This window comes from Lepisosteus oculatus, chromosome 17 (assembly GCF_040954835.1).
Source record: "Lepisosteus oculatus isolate fLepOcu1 chromosome 17, fLepOcu1.hap2, whole genome shotgun sequence".
Lineage (NCBI taxonomy): Eukaryota > Metazoa > Chordata > Actinopteri > Semionotiformes > Lepisosteidae > Lepisosteus > Lepisosteus oculatus.
This window is the reverse complement of record NC_090712.1, coordinates 20192750-20215014: the sequence shown is the minus strand read 5'-3', so window position 1 is coordinate 20215014 and position 22265 is coordinate 20192750. Positions and strand designations below refer to the sequence as shown.

At 38.4% G+C, this 22265-nt stretch overlaps 1 protein-coding gene across 4 annotated transcripts in view; it reads left to right on the top strand.

Moving 5' to 3' along the window:
- Positions 1–22265, top strand: part of khdrbs2 (KH domain containing, RNA binding, signal transduction associated 2) — a 123588-nt gene that overhangs the window by 64553 nt on the left and 36770 nt on the right. For all 4 annotated transcript variants that reach the window (XR_001480350.2, XR_001480349.2, XM_015363141.2 and 1 more), the window contains exons 5-6: positions 9582–9712; positions 13362–13560. Coding sequence is in view for 2 of the 4 variants with exons in the window: in XM_015363141.2 (XP_015218627.1) it covers positions 9582–9712; positions 13362–13560 (330 nt within the window). In the remaining 2 variants the exon portion in view is untranslated. The remainder of the gene's footprint in view (positions 1–9581; positions 9713–13361; positions 13561–22265) is intronic.

The window sequence follows — 22265 nt, the reverse complement described above, 5'->3', positions numbered from 1 at the left end:
GATCTTGACTGCAGAATAAAAAGAATGGGATTATAAACACAGAGAGTGTTTGCAGGTATCGGTGTGGAGTGGAATAGAGGCAGTGAGTGACCCGTTTTTTGATTCATTTCAACGGACTCCTCTTACGAGCAGACGAACATTGTCACCAGCTGCATAAACCTATTAAAGCTAAGCATGCAAGATGCTGCTGTGCCACAATGCCACTAGGCATCAGGAGAACAGTCATCCAGGCCATATGTAAGACTGCCAGCAGATGCTACTGAAATTTCTTCTTTAATGCCAACTGTCGAAAAGCCATTAGTAAAGAAACCAGCAGTTATTATTGTTGAATTTGCTGATGCCAGTAGATATGGAAATTCTGCAAAATATATGTAGTACAAAATGTGGCTGATAACTACAATATAGTACATGCTACCCTGCAATCTGTATTTTTATGCAATTAATACCTTTGCTCCAGGATACAGTTTGTCATCACTTAACAATACATACTTCAAAAACTTATGTTGTGTATTTTTGCTATTCTGCTTTCATTACCTCTTAACTTCTTATATGTGCAGTTTTGAGAAAGCTGAGCATTTTACTTTATTTCTGTGCAGAAGAACTGCTGTATTATCCAGATATTACTGGGTGTAACAATATTTGATTGCATCTTCATTCCTTATACTAATAAGGTTCCGAGAATTCCTAAATGATGCCATTATTAAGTGAATCAAATTCATCTTTAGGCTTTGTGTGGATTCTGTTTGTGTACCGGTGTACAGCAAACTAAGCTCTGGGTGCAGTTTAATAAAGCAGATGGGCAAAGGGGAGTCCTATACGTCTGGACATAATCTCTGAGTAGTGTCTTGTAATCTGGAATAAAACACATTAATCACTTGCTCTTTGCATATACAGTATATAGGATAGGAGGCTCACAAAACTCAAGAGTGGAAGCTGGAATTTTTTCTACATTTGTCATTTTAATAAATGCAGATTGCCTAATTTTTAAATGCTAAGAAATCATTTTAATATGTGGCCAATTACTTAGTATAAGATAATTAACAAAACTTACAATTATCCCAGTTAGCAGTTGTATGCACTTCAGTAGTATCGATGCACATCTGTTCCTGAGGCAAAGTCTCGGTAAGCAAAACACTTTCATCTGCGAGAGCAAGACCTGAAAAAAATGTTAATGCTAAATTGCTTTTTTTTAAACGTTAAATACACTTATTTCAGAAAGGAGCAGGGTACACTGGGGATAAACAAAAGTCAAAAGGCAATAATCTGAAGGATACTGTATCATCCAGGTGGATGCTGCACATTGGTGGTGGTGGAGGGGATCCCCATTACCTGTAAAGCGCTTTGAGTGGAGTGTCCAGAAAAGCGCTATATAAGTGTAAGCAATTATTATTATAATTATTATTATTATGTATCTTAAGTTCTTCAGCATTATACGATTAAATCACATTAATCTTTCATATACTGTACATACAAAATATCTAATAAAAGGCCCACTTGATAGAGGCCCTTGACCTACACTTAATAACAAACATACTGCCCAAATCTAAAGGTTTCTAAGTTTTCAGAAACTGATAATCCAGCAGTGAAGAAAATACTTCTTCCTTAATGGAGCAGAGGACTTCCCTTTCAGCGAAACAAACCCATATACAAGTCAAACTGTACACACACACCCATACGTTTTCTGACTGCTGTATCCATTAATCATCTGCAGTGCAACAGGCGTGAAGCAGGATACTGTCCACCCAGTATCCATCACCGGGCACCACTCTTACACTTGGGCCAGTTTTCTACAGTGGAAGCCAATTAACCTTCCAGTGCTGTGGGAGGAACCCCACATAAACATGGGGAGAACAGTACAATCTGCACGGGGACAGAACCCCAAGTCCAGAACTGGACCCATGGCCCCAGGATGCGCAGCAAGGCCAGTCCCTGCCACTGTGCCGCCAGGCTACACACAGTTTATATCAAAATACCATATATAGAATTGGTGATGCACTTTTTCCAACTGTCATTGTTTATTCTTCATATTCCTATAATACCAAAATATAGATAAATATACTCAAAGCTCTTCAGGAAAAATACAATGTGTTCATGAATACAGGGTCTTCATAAAAGAATGCATTTATCATTTTAAAATTCTAAAAAAACATATTCCTTAGACAAAATGAAGGGGAATTTAAAAGATTTTTAATTGTACTTCAAATCTTAAAAGCAATGATATTAGAAATTATTCCTTTCTCAATACATACAATTATTTTTCTAGTAAGCACTAATAAGTAAGTAATAGAAGAATACATATATCAATAAGGGCATTATTGTATCCACTAATTTTACATTCCTATTACCTTGAAACGGGAATGGCATACAGTCTTTCTAAATCTGTTGTCTAAAAGATTTGTAACCATTACAGCAATAAATGTAATTCTTATATTTTTAATAAGAGATGTCTTGAATTTTATAGAGCCAAGTAAAATTTACAGGGGATTTGGAAAGACTGAAGCTGAAAGCTAACTGAAGGACAAAATAACTTGCGATACGACTGTATGTGTTTGAGGCATCAAGCTGCCTGATTGGGTGTTCTCTACTTGGAGTCTGTAGGGAGGAAAAGGCATATTTTGGTTCACAGTTGTATCTCCCAGGGAAGCCCTAACCCTTAAATAAATTAAGGAAAAAGGGCATTGTGTGTCTGCATAGACACACTGAGATCTTGGTGAATAAATGCAGAGTGCTTATACTGTACATTATTTTAAAAAAACAGGTCTGGAGGTTCAAGCCTTTGAACACCAAAATAAGTTGTTTTCAAAAAGGAGGCTAATCAAGGCAGCAGGCTGTAATTTTCTCTTCAATTGGATTTAATCATCTCTTTCCACTTCAGATTTAGGTCCTAATTGGCTTGAGCACAGAGAGCAATGACATCAAGACTTAGATCAGTAATCCCATCAAAAACCCTATTGGTTCATCTCCTGATACAGCCTCTTCACATTTCCTAAACAATTCAGACACAGCATGTTTTGGGAGAGGGACTGTGATTGAACTTTTCAATTCATCCTAAATCACACACAAAATGCCACACTCCACCCCTGGTCATGAAGATCCCAAATCCTCCAGGTGCCATACTTGCCATCAGATAGTGACTGATGACTGTAGTGATGCCAATCCAATCCAACAAGGGGTTGGATAACGTACTGCAAGTAGAGCTTGGAGAAAAACAACAAACTGGCATTTCAGGACATTGCGAAGGAGTGTCATAGGGCATAGAAACCGTATGCACTTCTAAACAGACTACAAGTTTCCCAGCTACTTCTTCCCACTTGCTTTCAGCAAGGGTCTCTTTGAACATTCATTATTTTGTTACCATATGCTCCTTCCTGAGACTATTGGCAGTTTATCCTCAAATGAGGTGTAGCTTGGCATCACAGAATCTTACAAGAAATAATCTGGTAACAATGCGCTGACAGAGCAAGTGAGAATCTCATTCGCAGCTGCAGCTTCAAAGGAGTTTTAAAAGGAAAGGGTAAACATTTCTCATGAAGCAAAATTAAGTTATAAAATTCATATTCAGAGAAACAAATTTTGGAATTCCACTGCTCTTCTTCATGTGTGGTGGATTTTTTGCTGGGATCTGTAAATTCTGTCCTATAAAGCTCTGTATACTATTCTGCATTTTACTACAGTATACTGAATATTCCTTTGGTTTGGTGTTTTAATGTTTATTTAAGAGAAATAAAATAAGGTAAGCATAACAACTATTTTAATACATTTCAAGTAAACAATAATTAAACTGAAGTATTAACAGAAGCTGTGGCCACACAGGAAGCAGTGTGAAAGCAGACAACAGGGTAACACTCATGGTTGTTACTATCTCTGTTCTTTAACTTTCCTCACTTTTGCATCCAAGTTCAAAACAGATTTTCAAAACAGCAGACTGTTGTTTCCTAGAGTGAACTCAAGACTTTCTGGGCTCCTACTGTGGTGTACACAGCCTTACTGGCTACGAAAATCTTCAAGAGATTTGGCTTGACCTTTTAAGCTCCTTGTGTTTCCAAAATACTGCCATGCTAAAGAAAGACCGCAAAACAGTAGAGTACAGTACATCTGCAGTAGAGAGCAAGGATTTCTGGTCTCTGAATGCCACTTTTTCCATCTTTTAGAACCAAGTTAATCTGGAATCAAGAGTTTTATATGGAATGCACTGTATATAGTGGCACAATTCTGTTTCTTTTCTTGTTTGGAGTATTCTGTTTTAGGTTCCCCAGAATGAATCCATTAATTTCAGTGGTGTCACCTGAACCTGTATGCAGTGTGGTGGATTCCTAAGGTTGAGAAAGAAAGGGCTGCAGCTTTCAGCTCACAAACACTGCATCACAACTTTGAATGTTTCTGTAAGGGACCCCGTTAATCTCAAAAAAGCATAAAAGGTAACATAGCAAAGTTCATTATTTTCAAAATATTTTTTTTTTCAGAATGCTATGTTAGTTAAATACTTGAGGTTTCTGCTGGATAATAGTTCATTTTATTATTTTAAAATTTTAAAAAGTGAGGTAAATTTTAACAGTTCTATTCACATTGTCACTGACTAACAATATGCATGAAAGAGTAAGTGAGGGATCAAAGCTGACACAGATTTCTAAACTCAGAAACAGACCTCATTGCTATCAAAAATGATATTAAAACTGTTATGCTCAGTAGCGTAACCTCGATCTAGTGCTGTCAAACATTGTGAAAGAATGGAAACAACCATTTCATCCATCCATCATCTAACTACTTCATCCAATTCAGGGTCACGACAGAGATGGAGCCTATTCTGGCAAGCAATAGGAGCAAGGCAGGATACACCCTGGACAGGACACCAGTCCTTCACAGGGCTGCAGGGCTGAGACACGCTCACACCAGGACCAATTACCCTTTCAACTGAGCAACAGTGCTGCTAACAGCCAATTCAGTTTAAGACAAAACATATTTAAGAAACTGTTCCATTCAGGAAAATGTATTACTGGTATCCCTTAGTTTTCAGCTGTTTTTGTATTCCATTTTTGCTCTGGGTCTGTGAGGCCTCAGCTCTTCAGTGCTTTTAATCACTGGAAGCTACCTGTGGATATTGCAGTTTCTCTCTTTTTAATCTCCCCGTCAGGGATTTTATAATAATTACACTGTAGAAATGCTGAAAAACTACAAATTCTCCATGCTTTACTGTTAAAAACCTTGCCAATGTCTCTCCTATTGCGAGAGTATAGATATTGGAGATAAACTAGAATATTATATTATCATATTTACTCAGAACTAAGTCTTCATTTAAAACTGTGCTGCCTGTACACTATTTTAAGAATGATCATTTTTGAGACTCTAGACTGTCTCTGCCCTTTAATTGGCATTTAATGGAAAAACTCTTCCTGTATAGAATAAAATCCAAAAACAAAACCATATTTAAAATGTACTCCAAAACCTACCAAGCAATAAGTATTAATTAAACATTTTTTACATTGGCTAACTTTTATGTGCTTACTTAGCCTCAGTAGGTATTTAATGTAAACTAAGTATATCATAGACTCTCAGCTCATTATACATTAGCACTGGAGTGTCTGAATTACTAAATTGTGTTTGTTGCACCTGACTGCCTTTTGAATTAAGCTAAAATTGGTTCTGCCAAGTGCCCTGGAATTCTCAATAACTTAACTGGACTGCTGCCATTTCTGAGTTAAAAAAACATCATTGTGTATTATTTTATTGCCGATTGTACTAATAAAGTTTTACAAAGTGTCTATCTGAGGGTGGCCAGGTTGATGTCAGGCATCGAATCTATGCCTCAAGCTGACTGCAGTCAGGAGTTTGTATGGTAGCACACCCAAGAGGGGTTGCTCTGGCTTGTCCCACAAAACAGACGTTTTTATTAAGGACTTAAACACTTTGTATTAAAGACACCAATCCATCACAGGACTGAGACGCAAACACAGACATGCACACTCACAGAAGCCAATTAACCCATCTGTTTTGGACCGTACAAGAAAACCCCACACTGGCATGGGGAGAAGATACTGTACAAACTCCAGCCAGATAGCATGCTTGGAATTGAACCCAGAGCCCCAGTGCTGTGAGGCAGCAATGCCACTGTGCCACTGAGCCTCCCCGATAGTGGCAGAGACCCATTTAGCCAACGTCCGCCTGGAATTTCCACCCCTTAAACATTGTTATATCTCTGCAGCAGAACATATCAGGAGCCTGGTTCAGGTCTTAAATTGAAGCTAACCCTCTTGGCTTTGAGTGTGAACAGTCAAATTTCTTATATTTCTTAATGTGTCCACTCACCAGACAAACATATGAAAAAAGGTCAGAGGTCAGAATTTTCAATTCTAGGCCTGGGAATGTCCTGGGAATGATTTAAAAACCTTGTTCTAGGTGACTACTAGCTTGGATAAAAATCTGGAACAAATTGATCTATTAGAAAAAAATCTACATCATGTTTTGTGAAGACTGGACCTGGAATTAAATTTCACGCATATAGTAAAAGATCATAAAGATATTGAAAATAATAATAAAAACCATTGTAATTGCTATAAAAACCTTAAGACACTGCTAGAGAGCCTTTATCTGCTGTTATGCAATGAAAAAAAAACCTCAGAGTTGCCTTCTGGTGTGGAGTACTGATAAAAAAACGATTGATTACCCCTTCTGAGTCAATGATTGACAGCTAAAAGGCAGGCGGAATACAGCCTGAGGCTTCTAGAGGAAGTCTTACCACCTAAGGCCTCTGAATGGCTGAAAATACAATGAATGACAGCACTTTTTACCAATCAGATCACCTTATTTCTGGTGGTCCTGCTTCAAACATTTACTACAAAGTCAATAACGTTCAATAGCCTCCAGGTCTGGAGAAAAGCTAGTCTAGGGTTCTGTGAATATATATCAAGCTTCAGAATAAGGTAAAAACAAGGGATATTTTTTTTTGCTGGTTTTTGCTTTTGTGGTCTTGTTTTGTGGCTTATTGATTACCTTATCAATGCATATTGGAAGTTCGGAACTGCGTCATCAGATAAAAAGTGACTTTGTGATCAATTGTCTTGGTTTCTATTTAAAAAAACTTTTTTTTTAAGTTTCGGTTGTCCTTTTTCAATTGATAACATGGTTTTGTGGTTTTGTTGGTAAAAACGATTAAAAGTTACGAAGAAATCAAAGGTAGATATTGATTTACACCGCGGACATGTACAACCACCCTGAGGATAGCACACGTGTGACCATATGAAAGTTTTTCTACAATTTCTAAAAACGGTTTTGTGAAGCCCTAGTTGAACACTTTTCAATTGATAAAAAGTTTTCTGTAAAGGTTTTGTTGATATAAAATAATGAAGTGAGACGGAACTTTTGAGGCAAGTTTTTCTTACAAAGTGGCGTATACACGCACGTCCAGCATTAAGATACAAGAAGCTCTTCGTTTTTTGTGTAGATGGAATAATACTTCCAAAGTTCAAGGGAGAACATCTATTAAAAATGTACTTCTGACAGCCTTGTTTCGGAATTCTTAAGATATTCAAAACTACCTTTGTATTAAAAATGTGCCTCTGTAAATATTTTGTAAACCAAAATTGTGATTTATATATTCTGCGATGGGGCCTTGGGGGGAAGAATGAATCCTCCTAGTATTGCTTTTAATTGTGGTGGCAACATCCTACCCATGCTGTGATACAAGCTCTCTGGCCCTTTCTTCGGGTGTGGTAATACATTCTCTGGCTTAACACAGATTTGTACAGACGCCTTTCTTAAGACAAGATAGTACTGATGAGATCACCTTAGACATAATTTATTTCTGATCCTAAAATTAATGAATGTTATTATTGCCAACCACTAACAGGTCCACCTGTGGCAGAACTGTAACCTTTGATGGGATTTAAACTGGGAGTTGTTTTTATGTTCATTGTTGTGTACAGAGTGCAGGAATTGGGTCTGCTCAAATCATTAATTCTTCTTCAGAGTAGAAGAATTCTTCCCTTTTGGGAGTGATACTACTCAAACCATCATAATCTGTATATTTCTGTCCTTCAAGAGCAAAGCAGTAAAGGATGTGAAATTGTACAAAAGAACCACAAGGGAAAAAAATGCATTGTTGAAAAATATCAAGTTTGAAAATCAGGATTTGGAATTCTTAAACAGGTTTTTAAAGACATTTCCATGCACAGCTTGAAAACATAAAAGGCTGAAATTGACAATTTCTCAAATTATCATCTATACTATCTCAATTTTAAGTTTCAGTGCTGATATTGGATAATTACTACAATATACAGGAACTGACACAAATGACTCCTTTGCTTGCATGAAGTTAAAGAACTATAAATTGCAATGTAAAAGAAGGCATACACAAATGGGCAGGATTCAATGTCTCTGGAACAGGTTTATGTCTTTGTCAATGCAACTGAAGTGATGTTCCTTTCAGATGAGATTATAGAACTTTAAAGGTCTGTGACCTAATCACTGTCACTCCTGTTTTGAACTCGCCTTCTGTAAGACTCAAAAAATATTACTGAAGCAGGCAAGTACAATAAGCTGAGGCAACAGCATCAGGCACAGCAGGGTCACACTCAGCCAGACAGGGCCTTTGTGTGGTTGCTGCATCACACACAGCTGATGAACAGAGCGTCTTTAAACCTGCCAGCATTTGCGCACAATGGTGCCGTGCTCACAATGAACATGTCTGGCCTGCCTGACCAGCTGCTATCAAGTCATCCGTTATCAGAAAGAGACGCGGACACATCTTGTACTTCTTGGACACATCTTTTACTATAAAAAATAGATTTAATTTGTTACAATCTATTTAAGAAACTTGTAGTGCATTGCAAGGGCATAATAAGCAAGACATGAAGTGTGTGCAAAGCACCTCTATAACACAGTACAGTATGTGCCAATCACATTGTGGTCACTTACAGAAGTACTGTAGCTCATGTACCTCTTAACATTCACCAGGTAGGCAGTTGGATAGGTTAGAAACAAGGGGAGGCCATTCCACTCAGTCTAGATTATATGGTTGCTAATAGCTAAATCAGCCAAGGGCTTTATCCTGCTGTTTCTCAAGGGAAGGCAGAATATCAGCTTCTACAATGCAGCTGAATGGAATCGCACCAGGAAAACTGTGGAGACGGACTGAAATTCTGTCCAAAACTTGATGAAATACTAATTATGCTGAAAGTTTTGTTCAGAGATGGTAACTTTACAACATCAAAAGGAAAATAGCCCTTTTATTCAACATTCAAGGGTTGTATAATTCTCTTGCAATTTTCTTTTAAATGTAACCATTTACGGACTTTATCTAATAATCCCTTTGCCCTAGGATTCTGTTCTACGTTCTGCACTGTAGTTCAGATGTGAGATCATATTAGAGGATTTTAGACTTTTGGAATTTCAAATTTTGTTTGAATATTCAGGTGGGTCTTGTGGGGCTGTAATACTTATTTTGAACAGCAGAAGGTCATGGGGGGATCGAGAACATCTTTGCCAATAGCCGACTCGGTAACACAACAGAGGAGACTCTATGACACCTGTTATTGTGTTGCCCTGCCACTTTCATGTTAATGATCCCCTTGTTTCTTTTCAAAAAGGACTACAATGATGAGATCCGCCAGGAGCAGTTAAGGGAGCTTTCTTACCTGAATGGATCGGACGATTCTAGCCGAGGGAGGAGTGTTCGGGGCCGAGGTATTCGCCTGCCCCCTGCAGCAACAGCAACCAGGTACTGCACTGCCCCTACAAGGGATGGTCCAACATTGTTCGTTCAGGCTGTTAACCAAAATCCTCATTCATTTTTTTTGAAGATCCAGGAATTCTCAATAGGTAGGGCTTCTGTTTTTTTCCAGTTTTATTTTTGACCACTCTGCTTGCTTTTCCATGTAAAAAAAAAAACTGATCACAATTAAACGGTCTAAGTAACCTCTATATGCTAAGTATACTGAGCATCCTAATTCCAAAAACACAGACCATCTCTTTAAAAACAAAACTTAGCAGCTTGCCGACATGGGTACAGTGGTTCAGCACTCTGGGAGTGAGCTTTTCAACCAAGGCTTTACTGTCTTTATATTCTAAACCCTCACCCTCCGAAATGTACTGTAATTATTTTCCTTTTCTTACAAGGAGAGTTACAGTACTCTATGCAATACAACGTTTAAGAACAAAACATTTCAAAAACTTCCACTGACCATAATCCACAACCACTTGTCTCCTAGTTCCTCAACTATCACTGTTTGTATGTACAGTGTAAATAGTACAAGGCCCATGAGTCGTTAAATGCACTGAGCTTCAAATGAAACTTAGAATTGCAACTAATTCTCAAAGTTATTATATGCAAAATAGCAGGAGCTATTTTTTGTAGGAGGAGCACTGACAGTTTACTAAATATTGTCCTGACAAAGTCAAATTCACCCGTGTTGATTGTGGTTAACATTTGTGATCAACAGGAATAATCAGCAGGTACTCTACTTTAAAAGTCATGGACTCTTAGGACATGTGAATATCATGGGAAACAATACAAACTGTACATTTATGATGCAGGCTTTGAGCCAGGTTGCAGTCTTGTGGTAATCTCCTCTCAGAGAGCCTGGTCCAAAATGTTCACTGGTCTTTGAGCCCTACATGCTGCATGTCGTTCAATTGATTTGCATAAATACTAAACCTCTCCAGTTCACATATTGTTCTGCACATCTGAGGTTCACCTGCAGACATCCTTCGGGGTGGTCACTAAGAAAGACTTGATTGGTGGTGAATCTGCTTAGTCCAACACCTGACAGCAACGGAGAAGTCATCGTTCTTGGGTTTCATCAGGTTCGATATTCAAAGGGTTAAATCATCTCATCACTTGTGCCCAAATGCAGTTTTCCTCTAATGAAGTGATTTAGTGCTTATGCAACAAAGTCACTCGAATGTATCTCACCCAGTCATGAAGGAGCTATTAATCAAAACTACTCTAAAAGCATTGAATCAATATCCTAAATATTTGTTCTAAAACGTACATGTATTACTAGAATTACATGTTTCCTTTGATGCTAATACTGTATGTATGCAACATAAGAGTGGTGATGTAGGTGAAATACTGTATGTATGCAACATGTCATGTAGGTGAAAGTGATCTCTGTGTATACTGTAGAAGACACTATAGTTTTGTGCCTTACAGTGTGCCTCATGGCAGTATTTTATACAGAACAAAATATCGAGCTACAAAGGGGAAAAACTAAGCTTTTAGCATAAGCTTCTTATCAGGTGAAGGATTTTGGTGTCCTGGGCTTGTGATCTCTATTTTTTATGCACACAGAAATTTGAATGTTTCTAATCACAATCCCCAAAGAATTGTTGGATTCAGTAACAGCTTGCACCGCTTCAGGTGGTACTGTAAAAAATGCATGTTAATTTAAATATCTACTGCACTCACTTCTAGAAAATGATATTTCATTATTTAAAATGACAAATATTCTTTTGGTATCTGTTTGTAGTTTACTTGACAGTACTCTTCTTAACAAATGTGTATATTTTTTAAAGTTCTTTTTTAAGAACTGTAAGTTCTACTGTCATACTTCTGCTAGTGTATGTGGATCTGTTCGAGAATAGAACTCTTGTGACCCAACAGCTCACACAGAGTCTGTGAGTATTTATCCCTTCCACCACAGAGCCTCCCTACAGATATAACCCTTTCAATGCCGAGATTCTTGAGCAGCCTGTACCAGCTGGAACATTTAACACAGAACACTCTAGGACTAAATGTTTTTGTGTGAAATGCATTCTTCGCTGCTTTTGAGCCCTAGAGATGAGTATATTTTTAGCTCTTTTTGGCCCAGCTTTCATTTGTAAAGCATACAGACATTAAAATCCGCTAGAAATGTGAAATCCAAAATGTGGTGTCCTATTAAGTCATAGAGGTAAAACACTCTTACACAAAGAGCACATTACACGAATAGTATCTCTTCTTTTGTCTCTATGTACTGTAGGTTTTATTTCCTGGAAGAGCCTGTTTTTTTTGTACTGCTTGCTAAAGAATAGAATAGATTCTTCATACATGGTATTCTTTATATATAGAAGGCTATTTTGGAATAGTTCCACAAGATTCATGTACAGCCTTGGATTCCTACCGTACACTTCGGTAATATATAACAGAAGCCACAGCATGCTGCGTAATAACCACCTCCCTTCCCAGTACGGTTTTGTGAACACGCACAGACAGCTGTTTAAATATGTATGTTATTCATCTATGGATTAGTGTCTCCATGAAAACCATCCAGTCTTTTCTCAAGAATGGTTTGTGTTCTCTGATCTATACAGCGTGTAAGTGTTTTTTTAACGCTAATAGGATTGCTGTGTTTAATGGAATATGCGAATACCATGATTGTGCTTTCTGTTTTTGTGATGCATTCAGCAGGACATTTAATAACCATGACACGGTTGGAGAAGGTGAAGGCATTTTTCTAAAGGCTGTCCTTTTCAGTTGCAGAGAAATGTATTGTCACCCTTCGGTTTAAATAATCCTATTCACTAATTTATAAATATTATTGATTAACAGTTACATACTTTTTATGTTGTTTGAACATCCATTGACTTGAGGTGAATTGTTCAAACAGGGGTACCAATACTAATATCTACTGTTGAGATATTTAAAAGAAATAACAATTAACACTGTTTCAAGGAAGGGCAGCACAGGGGTGCAGTGGTGAGCATTGCTACCTCACAGTGCTGGAGCCCTGGGTTCAATTCCAGACCTGGGGTGCTGTCTGTGTGGAGTATGTTCTCCTAATGCTCACATGGGTTTCCTCTGAGTGTTCTGGCTTCCTCCCACAGTCCAAAGACATACTGGTGGGTTAATTGACTTCTGGGAAAACTGGGCCTGGTGTGAGTGTGTGTTTGTGCTCGTCTGCTCTGTGATGGACTGGTGTACCCCTGCCTTGTACCCACAGCTTGTCAGGATAGGCTGCATAGATAAGATGTTTATGTTTTTATGGGTTTTTACCTGACAGGGTGTCTATTTCTCAGTCTCTGCTGCACTTTGGCAGACAGGTGACTGAGCCGATTGCTTCTGCAGTCAATGCTAAAAAGTACAGGTCTTGCAAAAGATGGCATTAAGTGTGGAGAAGGAAAGTGAAATATCCTGTATGATCTTGTCATTTAACCATAGTTTTGGAATCCTGGCTGGAGTTTGTTTTGTGAATTCACATGTGCACACGTCTTGACAGATCTGGTCAGTTTAGACCCTTTATCTCTGTCACAGTGTTAAAACATCACATTGTAAATAAAGACGTTAAAGCTCACTGGGCAGAGACACAGGACGCGATGGCTTTCAATGGTCTTTCCAGCTGCCTGCCGTTTTACCAGGACTCACATTTCCCAACCATCTCTGCTTCCAGGGGTCGTGGTGGAGCCGTCCCTCCGCCCCCTCCAGGAAGGGGGGCTACAGCACCCAGGGGAGCCCCTGGCACCCGGGCGTCATTGCCAGTGCCTGCGTCGGCCAGAGGCGTGCCCGCCCCCAGGGCTCGTGGGGCGTCTGGAGCTCCAGGGTACAGGCCTCCATTGCCGCCAGCGACGCATGAGCCCTACGATGATTATGTAAGTTGTCTGGATGCCCCAGGGGGCTTGTACACCACCGAGAGCCAGTGGGCAGCACTACCCGAAACCCCCACTCCCAGCTCCGTGCGTCTCGTGCTGCGGGAGGTTTCATTAGGAAATGGCTCGGCCGCGTGTTCTGCTTGCAAGAACTGTGGTCACACAACATTCATCGAGTCGAATTGTTCTTAGAGTTCGTGATGAGTAGAGAAGAAATGCACATGATAGGTTGTTACTTGGAGGCATTTAGAAGAAGTCAACAGCTTACTAAGGTTAATAAAACTTAATGAAGAGCAACATCCTCAGCAATCAATTTCTACACAGCTTTCCTATAAAAAGGTCTCCTGTGCCTCTGTTTTGCAATTCAGACTGTTTACATGGGGAAAAATGGGAGCGAAGGGTCATTACCAAATCAGAGTTAATAATGAGAGACGTCTTATTGTTCTCACATCAGAGGGACAGTTACCAGACACCAGTAACACACACATGTTTCTGGAAACATCTAAAACACAAGCCTCCATGTTCTTTCAGTACTCACATTTTTTGTCTCACATTTTTGTACTCAAAAGTGAGGGATGTGCTTGTAATGGAAACCTGTACATTTAAGGTGCACTAATTGTAGAGTTCAATATTTACACATACAGTATTGTGAATCTAGGCTAGTAGTCCTTTGTGTGATTGATAGTAAAGAAGTAATTTGGGGATGACACCTACAGCATTACAGCATTGAATATTCTATGATAAAAAAATTAAAAATGCATTTTGGCTTCCTCAAATTTTAATTACACTGATATTTAATGACCCTTCTAATATTCATTATTAATATAATGAATATGCTTAAACTGAGCATTGAAATGTAACCATTTTGCTCCTGGAGCTTTAGAAAAGAAGAGAACATTATTTTAGTATGTAGTGTATCCAGGTGAGGTTTTCTAGTCCAGAGCTGAAGGATCTCACTACTGTTCATTTCCTAGAGCAGCACACTCTTCTGTGTCTGAGTCTGCAGATGCTGCACGTTTGGTTATGTGAAAGCCATCTGTCTGGTTGGAAAAGGCAGTCCTATTACACTGAGATACTGTGAACATTACTCATTAATCACATAACTAAATGACAAAAGTAAACCTAGAAAAATGAATCACAGGAAAGGACTCTTCTGCTTACTCTTGAACGCTCCAAAAAGAGACCCACTTTTGTTGCCTGTAAACATTTGATTATTCATAAACATCAAAGATTGTGAAAGCAGTTTAACATATTTCATAATACCATAGTATTTTGGAATACCACCTCTCCATCCCTTGTTATTTCCAAGTACCTTTAAAGGACAGTATATTTATTTTATATTTTTTCACCATGGACAGGAATTTATCTGAATGTCTGTAACTAAGAAGACTCCTTTTCAAAACCCTATAGATATGGTCATATTAAACATTAAGTGAATACCAGCGCATGGCAAAGACAAAATGTGAGAGTGACATGCACACAAATGCTTGAGATGAAGAATCTGTGTCTCATCCAGAGAGCATAATTTGTTTCATTGAGGTCATTAGGGCTCTTGCTCTTAAAATACATTTCTTTCCCCTGTGGGTAATACCCTGCAGTGCCCTGGTTGCAGTTCAGTTTTATAAAAGTTTCCTTTCTGGTCATTTTTATAGCACAATACAATAATGTCTTTCCAGACTTCATATACAGTTGAAGACAGTAGTGTTAGCACTTCCTGTCTTAAATCTGTTAATTCACCAAAATCTTACTATTACTACTAGATGATACTATTACCTGGCAGAAATGAATGTCTGATTTTAAGGTGGTTTTATAAAAAAGTAAAGAGAGTCTAAAGAAGTAAAATGATTAGTTAAGAAACTGATGAATAACCTGGCTTTGGATGTATGGATTCAGTGCTCTGATCTATGACTGTATTGTTCTGCATCATGTCATTATCTCATAGGTAATTTCCCAACATGCAGCAGAGCACGTCTCATTTGCATATGGTACAGGCCAGGAGGTTCTGTAATAGTGGTTACGATTTATTGTGTTTTATGTGTTAAAAGTAAATGCTTTGTTTTCTTTAGGAAGGAATTGCAATTGGTAATTTATTTTTTTTATATTTGTAAGTGAAAAATGAGAGTTGGAATAAAATGAGTAACCACATGGGAGAAAAGAGGAATGAGCTCAACACTGCTGTAAGCACAGCATGTTCCATGCACACACCTAGGACTGCTTAATTGTACCACCGCCAAACGCATGTATGCATGAATTCTGGCCAGCATGCAGCAGTGCCTAAAGTATTCCAGAGCTTCGAGCTGCGTAAAGGAGGAGAAGAATTTAAATTGTTGTGATTTTGTATCATTTCATTCTTTTATGAAGACTGTTGTACCACACAGATAATTTAAAGGATTAAGGGTTGAGGAGTTAATTATAGTATTTTACATATGCTGCTGTTCAATAAGAAAGACTTTCTTAAATTAGCATCTTTGGGATTGATCTGAAACATTTGTACACAAAACCATCTTCTTTCATGTTTCAGGTACAGAACACTGCTTTTTTTCTGAGACGCTTTTCTGAGATGGTTTAATTTGACAAAAGAACAGGTGCAGTGGGAAAATGTGCTATATTCTGAACCTTGTATCAGAAAGCAGGAGAATTCATGTGCATAATCATCTTAAACTAAAGCACATTCCTGTAAGAATATCGAAACGTCACAATGCAAAGGGGTTTGTTTAAATTACAGGACAAACATATTTAAGGGTTGGGTTGCTAGGCTGCAAGTTAAAATTTTATGGGGTTCTAGGGAATGCATTTTATTCCCCCCACCCCCCCCCAATTTTGGTCCTCTTACTTATTAAATGTTGTAGGATGCCTGGAACTCCCCGTCCAGACCTCTTCAAATGACTGTGGAGCAGCTCTCCCGAGTTGCGAAGTCCAGCGAAGTCCTCTTTTATTGGGTGTTCGGAATCCCGTAATCTATTTTCAGTTTAATTCTAGACTCGGTCATCAGTCAGTGAGATAAGGATTACCCACAGTTGGGTTGTGCACAGTTGATCAAGTGCTCCACAGTTTGGCCGCTTTGGGTCAGCCAAAATATCGCCACCTTTCCAAGCAAAACGCCCCATGAAGCTGCAGGCCTGCAGCGATGTCAGAGAGAGATGCATAGCACCTCTGATCAGCCCAGCTCTTCTGGGAGGTGCTGTGGAGCTCCTAACATGGTCAAATGTGAATGGATCAATTGGCAGGCAGGTCAGAGGAGAACACCTGTTCCCCGTGCATTACAGCAGCTGGTGCTGTGAGCCGAGATGTACAGTAAACACATCATTCAAAGTGGTGTGGATGTAAAATTTTAAAAAGCTTTATAAGGCATGGTTCAGCATTGTACGTTTTGGAGGAAGGCATCCTCGTCTCTTCTCTCCCTCCATAACGGTGTGTTGACCTGACAGGAATAATGCTGGGGCAGGTAAAGAAAGTTCTTCTCCGAGTTGCTTGTTGCCTAACAAAGTGAATTCAGCTCTTTGCTTATACATGATATTAGCGTATGAGAATATAGCAAAAAGAAATAACCAAGTGTTTTTGTAAGAAAGCTTTGTAGTAAAGATAATTGTTCTTCAGGTTTGCAAAAATGTTTTAATCTTTCAAGTAGAAAATTCAAAATGTCATTTTAAGCAGTCAGAATTACAGTTAGGTCATACTAATAATTGTTATAATATTAAACAAGCATTGCAGTAATAGTTCTGTTGTAAAATAGCAATGCCCCTTTATCTTCCTATAATCTCATAACTAAATTCAAGAAGTATTGGATAATCGGCAAAGGTAGCTTTTTTAAAATTCACAAATTACATTTATATCTTCTGTAATTGCTTTTTAACAATAGACATAGTTACAACCCTAAGGTTACAGTTCTGAGGTTAACTAATTATGGAAATGTGATTCAAGATTTCTCCATGCAGAACTCCTAACTTAATAAAACAGATGTACAGCATGCAATTCCATCAAATTGTATGAAAATCTGCAGTGTGCAGAATTTTTATAACTTTTTAAAGCTATAATTGTTGGAAATCTAGCCTCGTCTTAGCAACATTCATGAAAAATATTTTTGTCAAATATGATAACCTTCATGACAAATCTTTTTGCATTACTTTTGTTTATTCTAGACAATGGTTTCTGATGTTTTTTCAGTGGACATATTTCAATCTTTTCTTTCTTTGGATTCTCTCAGATAAGCTAAGGATGACTGTTATGTTTCTGTTTTAAAAGTTTGGGGTTGTCACTGAAGTTTACCACTTTCACAGTCCACAATTTTCCTATCAACACATTCCTGTTTGTTTGCATTATTTGACTCATCTGTATTACCAATACACATGTAATTACATTAAAGTCTAATTGACATGCATAGATATACTGACTTTTTTTAATCTTCCTATAAAATATTCCACAGTATGTATTATAATTATACACACTTGAAATGATGTATGGCGCTCAATACTAAGATATTTAAGGGGAAAAACACTAGTGTGCTATTAACAAAGCACTTCATATAAAAAGCATCTTTCCTGCAATCTGAAAACACCAAGCTTCAAGGCAGTTTCCATAATGGTTTAATTAAGCCAGGTTAGATTAATAATATTACTTTTCCAAACATGAGGGACCCATTTTAATTTAGCACCAGCATACAACATGCAGCAGGTTCCAGGTCTATGAATATGTATGCCTTATAGTGTAGGTCAGGTTATTTCAGCTCCTTTGGGATGTCCAATGAGGAAACAGCTTGTACTGGACTGTGAAATATACCCACAATATTACGAAGATGTCAAAAATATAAATGATTATATATACTAAAATAATATAATAATTAAAATAATGAGCATAATTGTAATTACAGCACTTCAAAACTAGTCTAATACATGAGTATAAGAAATTTAAGGACAAAATAAACTTCATGCTGCAATGGGGTGAATGCTCTGTCCTCGTCTTTTCATTCTCCTCTACATTAAGATATAGCAGTGTAAAAATATATGCAGTAATGAAGTTTTCAAAAGGCTTAAAACTCAACATAATCAATCAGTGTTTTCATGTGTTCAGTCTAAGAATCAGCAGTGAAAACCAAATCAGAGGACATAAATGAAAACTAAATAGAAGTGCATTTAAAATTTAATACAGGAAGAACTTATTTACAGAAAAGGTTGTGGGAGCAAGGAACAAGATACATGACCATGTGTTAATAAATGTTAATACATTTATAAACAATACATTTTGTTCATTAAATTAATGTATTGTACATGTATGTGGTCTTTTAATTAATTTCCTATTAGCAATCAAATGGGCTAGATGAGACAAGTGGCCTTCTCTTGTTTAGAACTTTTCTAATCTTCTGTAAGTATACCAGTGAAGGACATCTGGCAGCTCCCATCCCTTAGACCAGGGGTGGGGAACGTTTGGTCTGGCCCTGCCAAGGCAACCGCAGGCGTAGAGCCTGGCGATAATTCGATACCGATACTTATCGCGGTATAATTTTCCTCGATATAATTTTAACAAAAGTTCGATAAATGTTCATGATTTACGCGTGGTACGCGCATGCGCACTGAATACTGCGCGAGCGCGCGTGCGTGTTGCAGACCGGGCAGCTAACAGATTTGTTTAATGTTTCTGCTGTTTGGCAAGTGATGTGTTCTTAAAATTCACTAATTAACTGTCTGGTTTCTTCAACTTTCACTCAGGAGAAAAAAATCTGCCTTTAAACTTGAAAGAAATAATGATTTGACATTTATCGTGATAATTATCGATATCGACTGATATGAAATTTTTTATCTTGATAATGTTTTTGGCCATATCGCCCAGCCCTACGCAGGCGGGACTTGAAATTCAATAAATCTAGGAGCTTTTTTCATAGCAACATAAATTTATATTAAGTGAATCATAATAATAGCGTTAATTTTGAGGGACAAGCAAGGAACGTCCATTACGGGATAGACAGGACACATACGAGTCCATGACGGGACAGACACGCATGCTTCTCGCCGGCTGCCCTGCGGTCCGTCTGCCTGTATTGCGGTGACTCAGAGGGCAGTCAGTGCCAGGCAGGCTGGGAGTGTACACGTTGCGAAAGTGTTAACACACTGTGTTTTACGAACTGCGGGATGAAGTCAAGCAGTTCATGGAGGTGAAGGGAAAACCTGTCACCAAAGAGAGGCAGTTCCAGCCATCGCATTAGGGGTGAGTTAAGTAAATGTTTGACCAAATATAGCAGGCTAATTTTTAAATTGATAATTTTGTATGGCCCGCGAATGATGTTATAAATATCCAAATGGCCCTTGGCAGAAAAAAGGTTCCCCACCCCTGCCTTAGACCAATGGAAAGAAAGCCAGGAGGTTGCTGTTTGCCCCTTAGACCATAAGAGCAGACATACTGTATGTACACTTTCCTGCAGAACTTCACCTGGCTCCTTGACACCTATCTGCATTTACGGAATGATATTATTGTGAGTTTTGCTGGCATTAATGATATCTGCGTAACAGGGCACTAAGGTTGTGACATCACGGTGACATCATCGTATTGACAACCAGACAGTGGAGAATTATCTAGAAAATCGAGAAGAAATCTGTCTAGAAAGCACAGCTGTCACCTGCAAGTGACCATGAGTAAATCTCAGCAGGAACAGAGCATAGTTGCACGACTCTGAAACCACCCTGTCTTACCTTCAGCATTGGGTGGAAGGAAATGTACTGTAGCTGGTCTGTCACATGATGACATAGTAAGGGGGTGGATGTTCTGCAGGCAGTGCAGTACTAAAACTGCCACATTAGCACCGAGCCAAAAAAGGCAATATCCCTTATGAAATTCCCATCTTGTCAAACTTGAGTATAGAATCTGGCATTCTAATTTTCCTAGTGTTGGGATACTTAAAGTCACCAAGGAAGATAAATCTATTCAATTTTTACAACACTTTCTAAAAAGAATCTTTATAATTGCTGACCACCACGAGGCGTATTAAAGTTATGACTTCCCGCATGGTTTATAATGGTGCCAGTACACAGATTTATAGGCCTTACATTTTTAGCTTTAAGCTTCTTTGCTATATTGATCGACAGCTCATCCTTCACGTGGCCAGATGGTCTTGATGTACCACCTTCAGCACTGCTGTTCTTCAAAGATTATTCCATTCTAGTGCAGAACCACCTGCCATAGTTTGGAGTGCACAGCTTCCTGCTTAATCCAGATAAGATGAAGGTCATCCACTTGGGCAGGTCTCTTTGATATGGCACAGGAAGGAGACCGTTTCATCTCAGAACTGTAGGAAAGCAATCTCTGGTATCGCTCCATTTGCATTGTTGTTAGACACTGGAAGTGGGTTTTTTTTCTATTCTAGATAACTCTGATGTTACAGTGGTGGTTTGGATTTATTATCAATTCTTAAGAGAAATGGTGATTATGTTTGCTTTTCTGGTAATCTTGGGGGTTGGTACATAGAAGAATACACAGTAAATAAGTGGACGTCTGCCTGGATACAAACAGCAGGTTATTATGTGAGGGTTATCAAGCTATTGCAGATATCAAAAAGAGACACAAAAACAAGGTTTATGCGCTTAATTAAACCAACTAATTAAAATACTCAACATTCAGATACTAACAAGGAATTTTTTTTTACTTTAATTAATTAAATTGATATCAACATGTATTAGGATAGCAATTAAATTCTCAAGATCAGTAAAGCTGAATAGTGAACTATACTCATCTAAAACTGTAGATTTGTAAGTTCTGCGCAGAAAGATAAGGGAACAGCTAATGGGATCAACATTGTGTTCAACACATTGTCCAAAGCATGCTCTGCTGCCTCAAGGAATCAGGGGTTGAGAGAAGGATCCTGCTGTAGCTTCACGCCAACAGTCAGTTCTGTTCAGTGGGATGTCCGGGATATTGCTGAACTGAACTGCGGAAAAGTCTATGGGGAAAGTCACACAAAAGGGGAGAAACCCAGTTTGCTCCTGGCTTAGTGGCTGCTGCTGAATAATAAGATATTTTCAGTGCTCAAGTGGATACATGATGGTAGCTACTGTAGCTGGTCGCAGTGTCCTGGCTGCAGGCTAGACCTCGGGTCAATTTTTGACCTTACATATGGGCTCACACTCAACCTCAGCGCTTACGTCCCACAACTAAACATTGTGTCAGTCAAATGGGGAAATTCCAGCTGGTGACTGGTTAAGAAGTTACCAGGTGAAGTAGGTTTCAATGATTGATTGGTCATTTTTTTGGATGATTGACCATGACCTTGATTTCAGATGTCCAGACGTATCTATTAGTCTCTGCTAGGTGTCCAGGCTCCAACAGTGGACATCCATCATAGTGAGTACTGGGTCTTCACTGTCCTGGGAAAGATTCGTATCCAGAAGATCTTCCATTTGTCATACTTTCCCAAATACAGACAACGGGGTTAGTATGTGTCCCAGATCAGAAATAAGGGCCTCACTGGAGATCCACAACAACACTTAATTTTGTGGTTTATTAATAAACATTGTTGATGCATCACCAAAGCCAAATGTTTCTTTTTTTGTGGCTTTGGAATGATGATTACAGCTGAAAACCAAGATGCGAGCTTGCTATTTCTCCAATCTCTTAAATTATTGCATTTGCTTTGTGGGGAAAAAAAAGGTACCTTATTTTGGGGGCAATTTAACATTTATTTTTTACAAAATCTTCCATCTGATTATATTTTGGTTGAGCATACT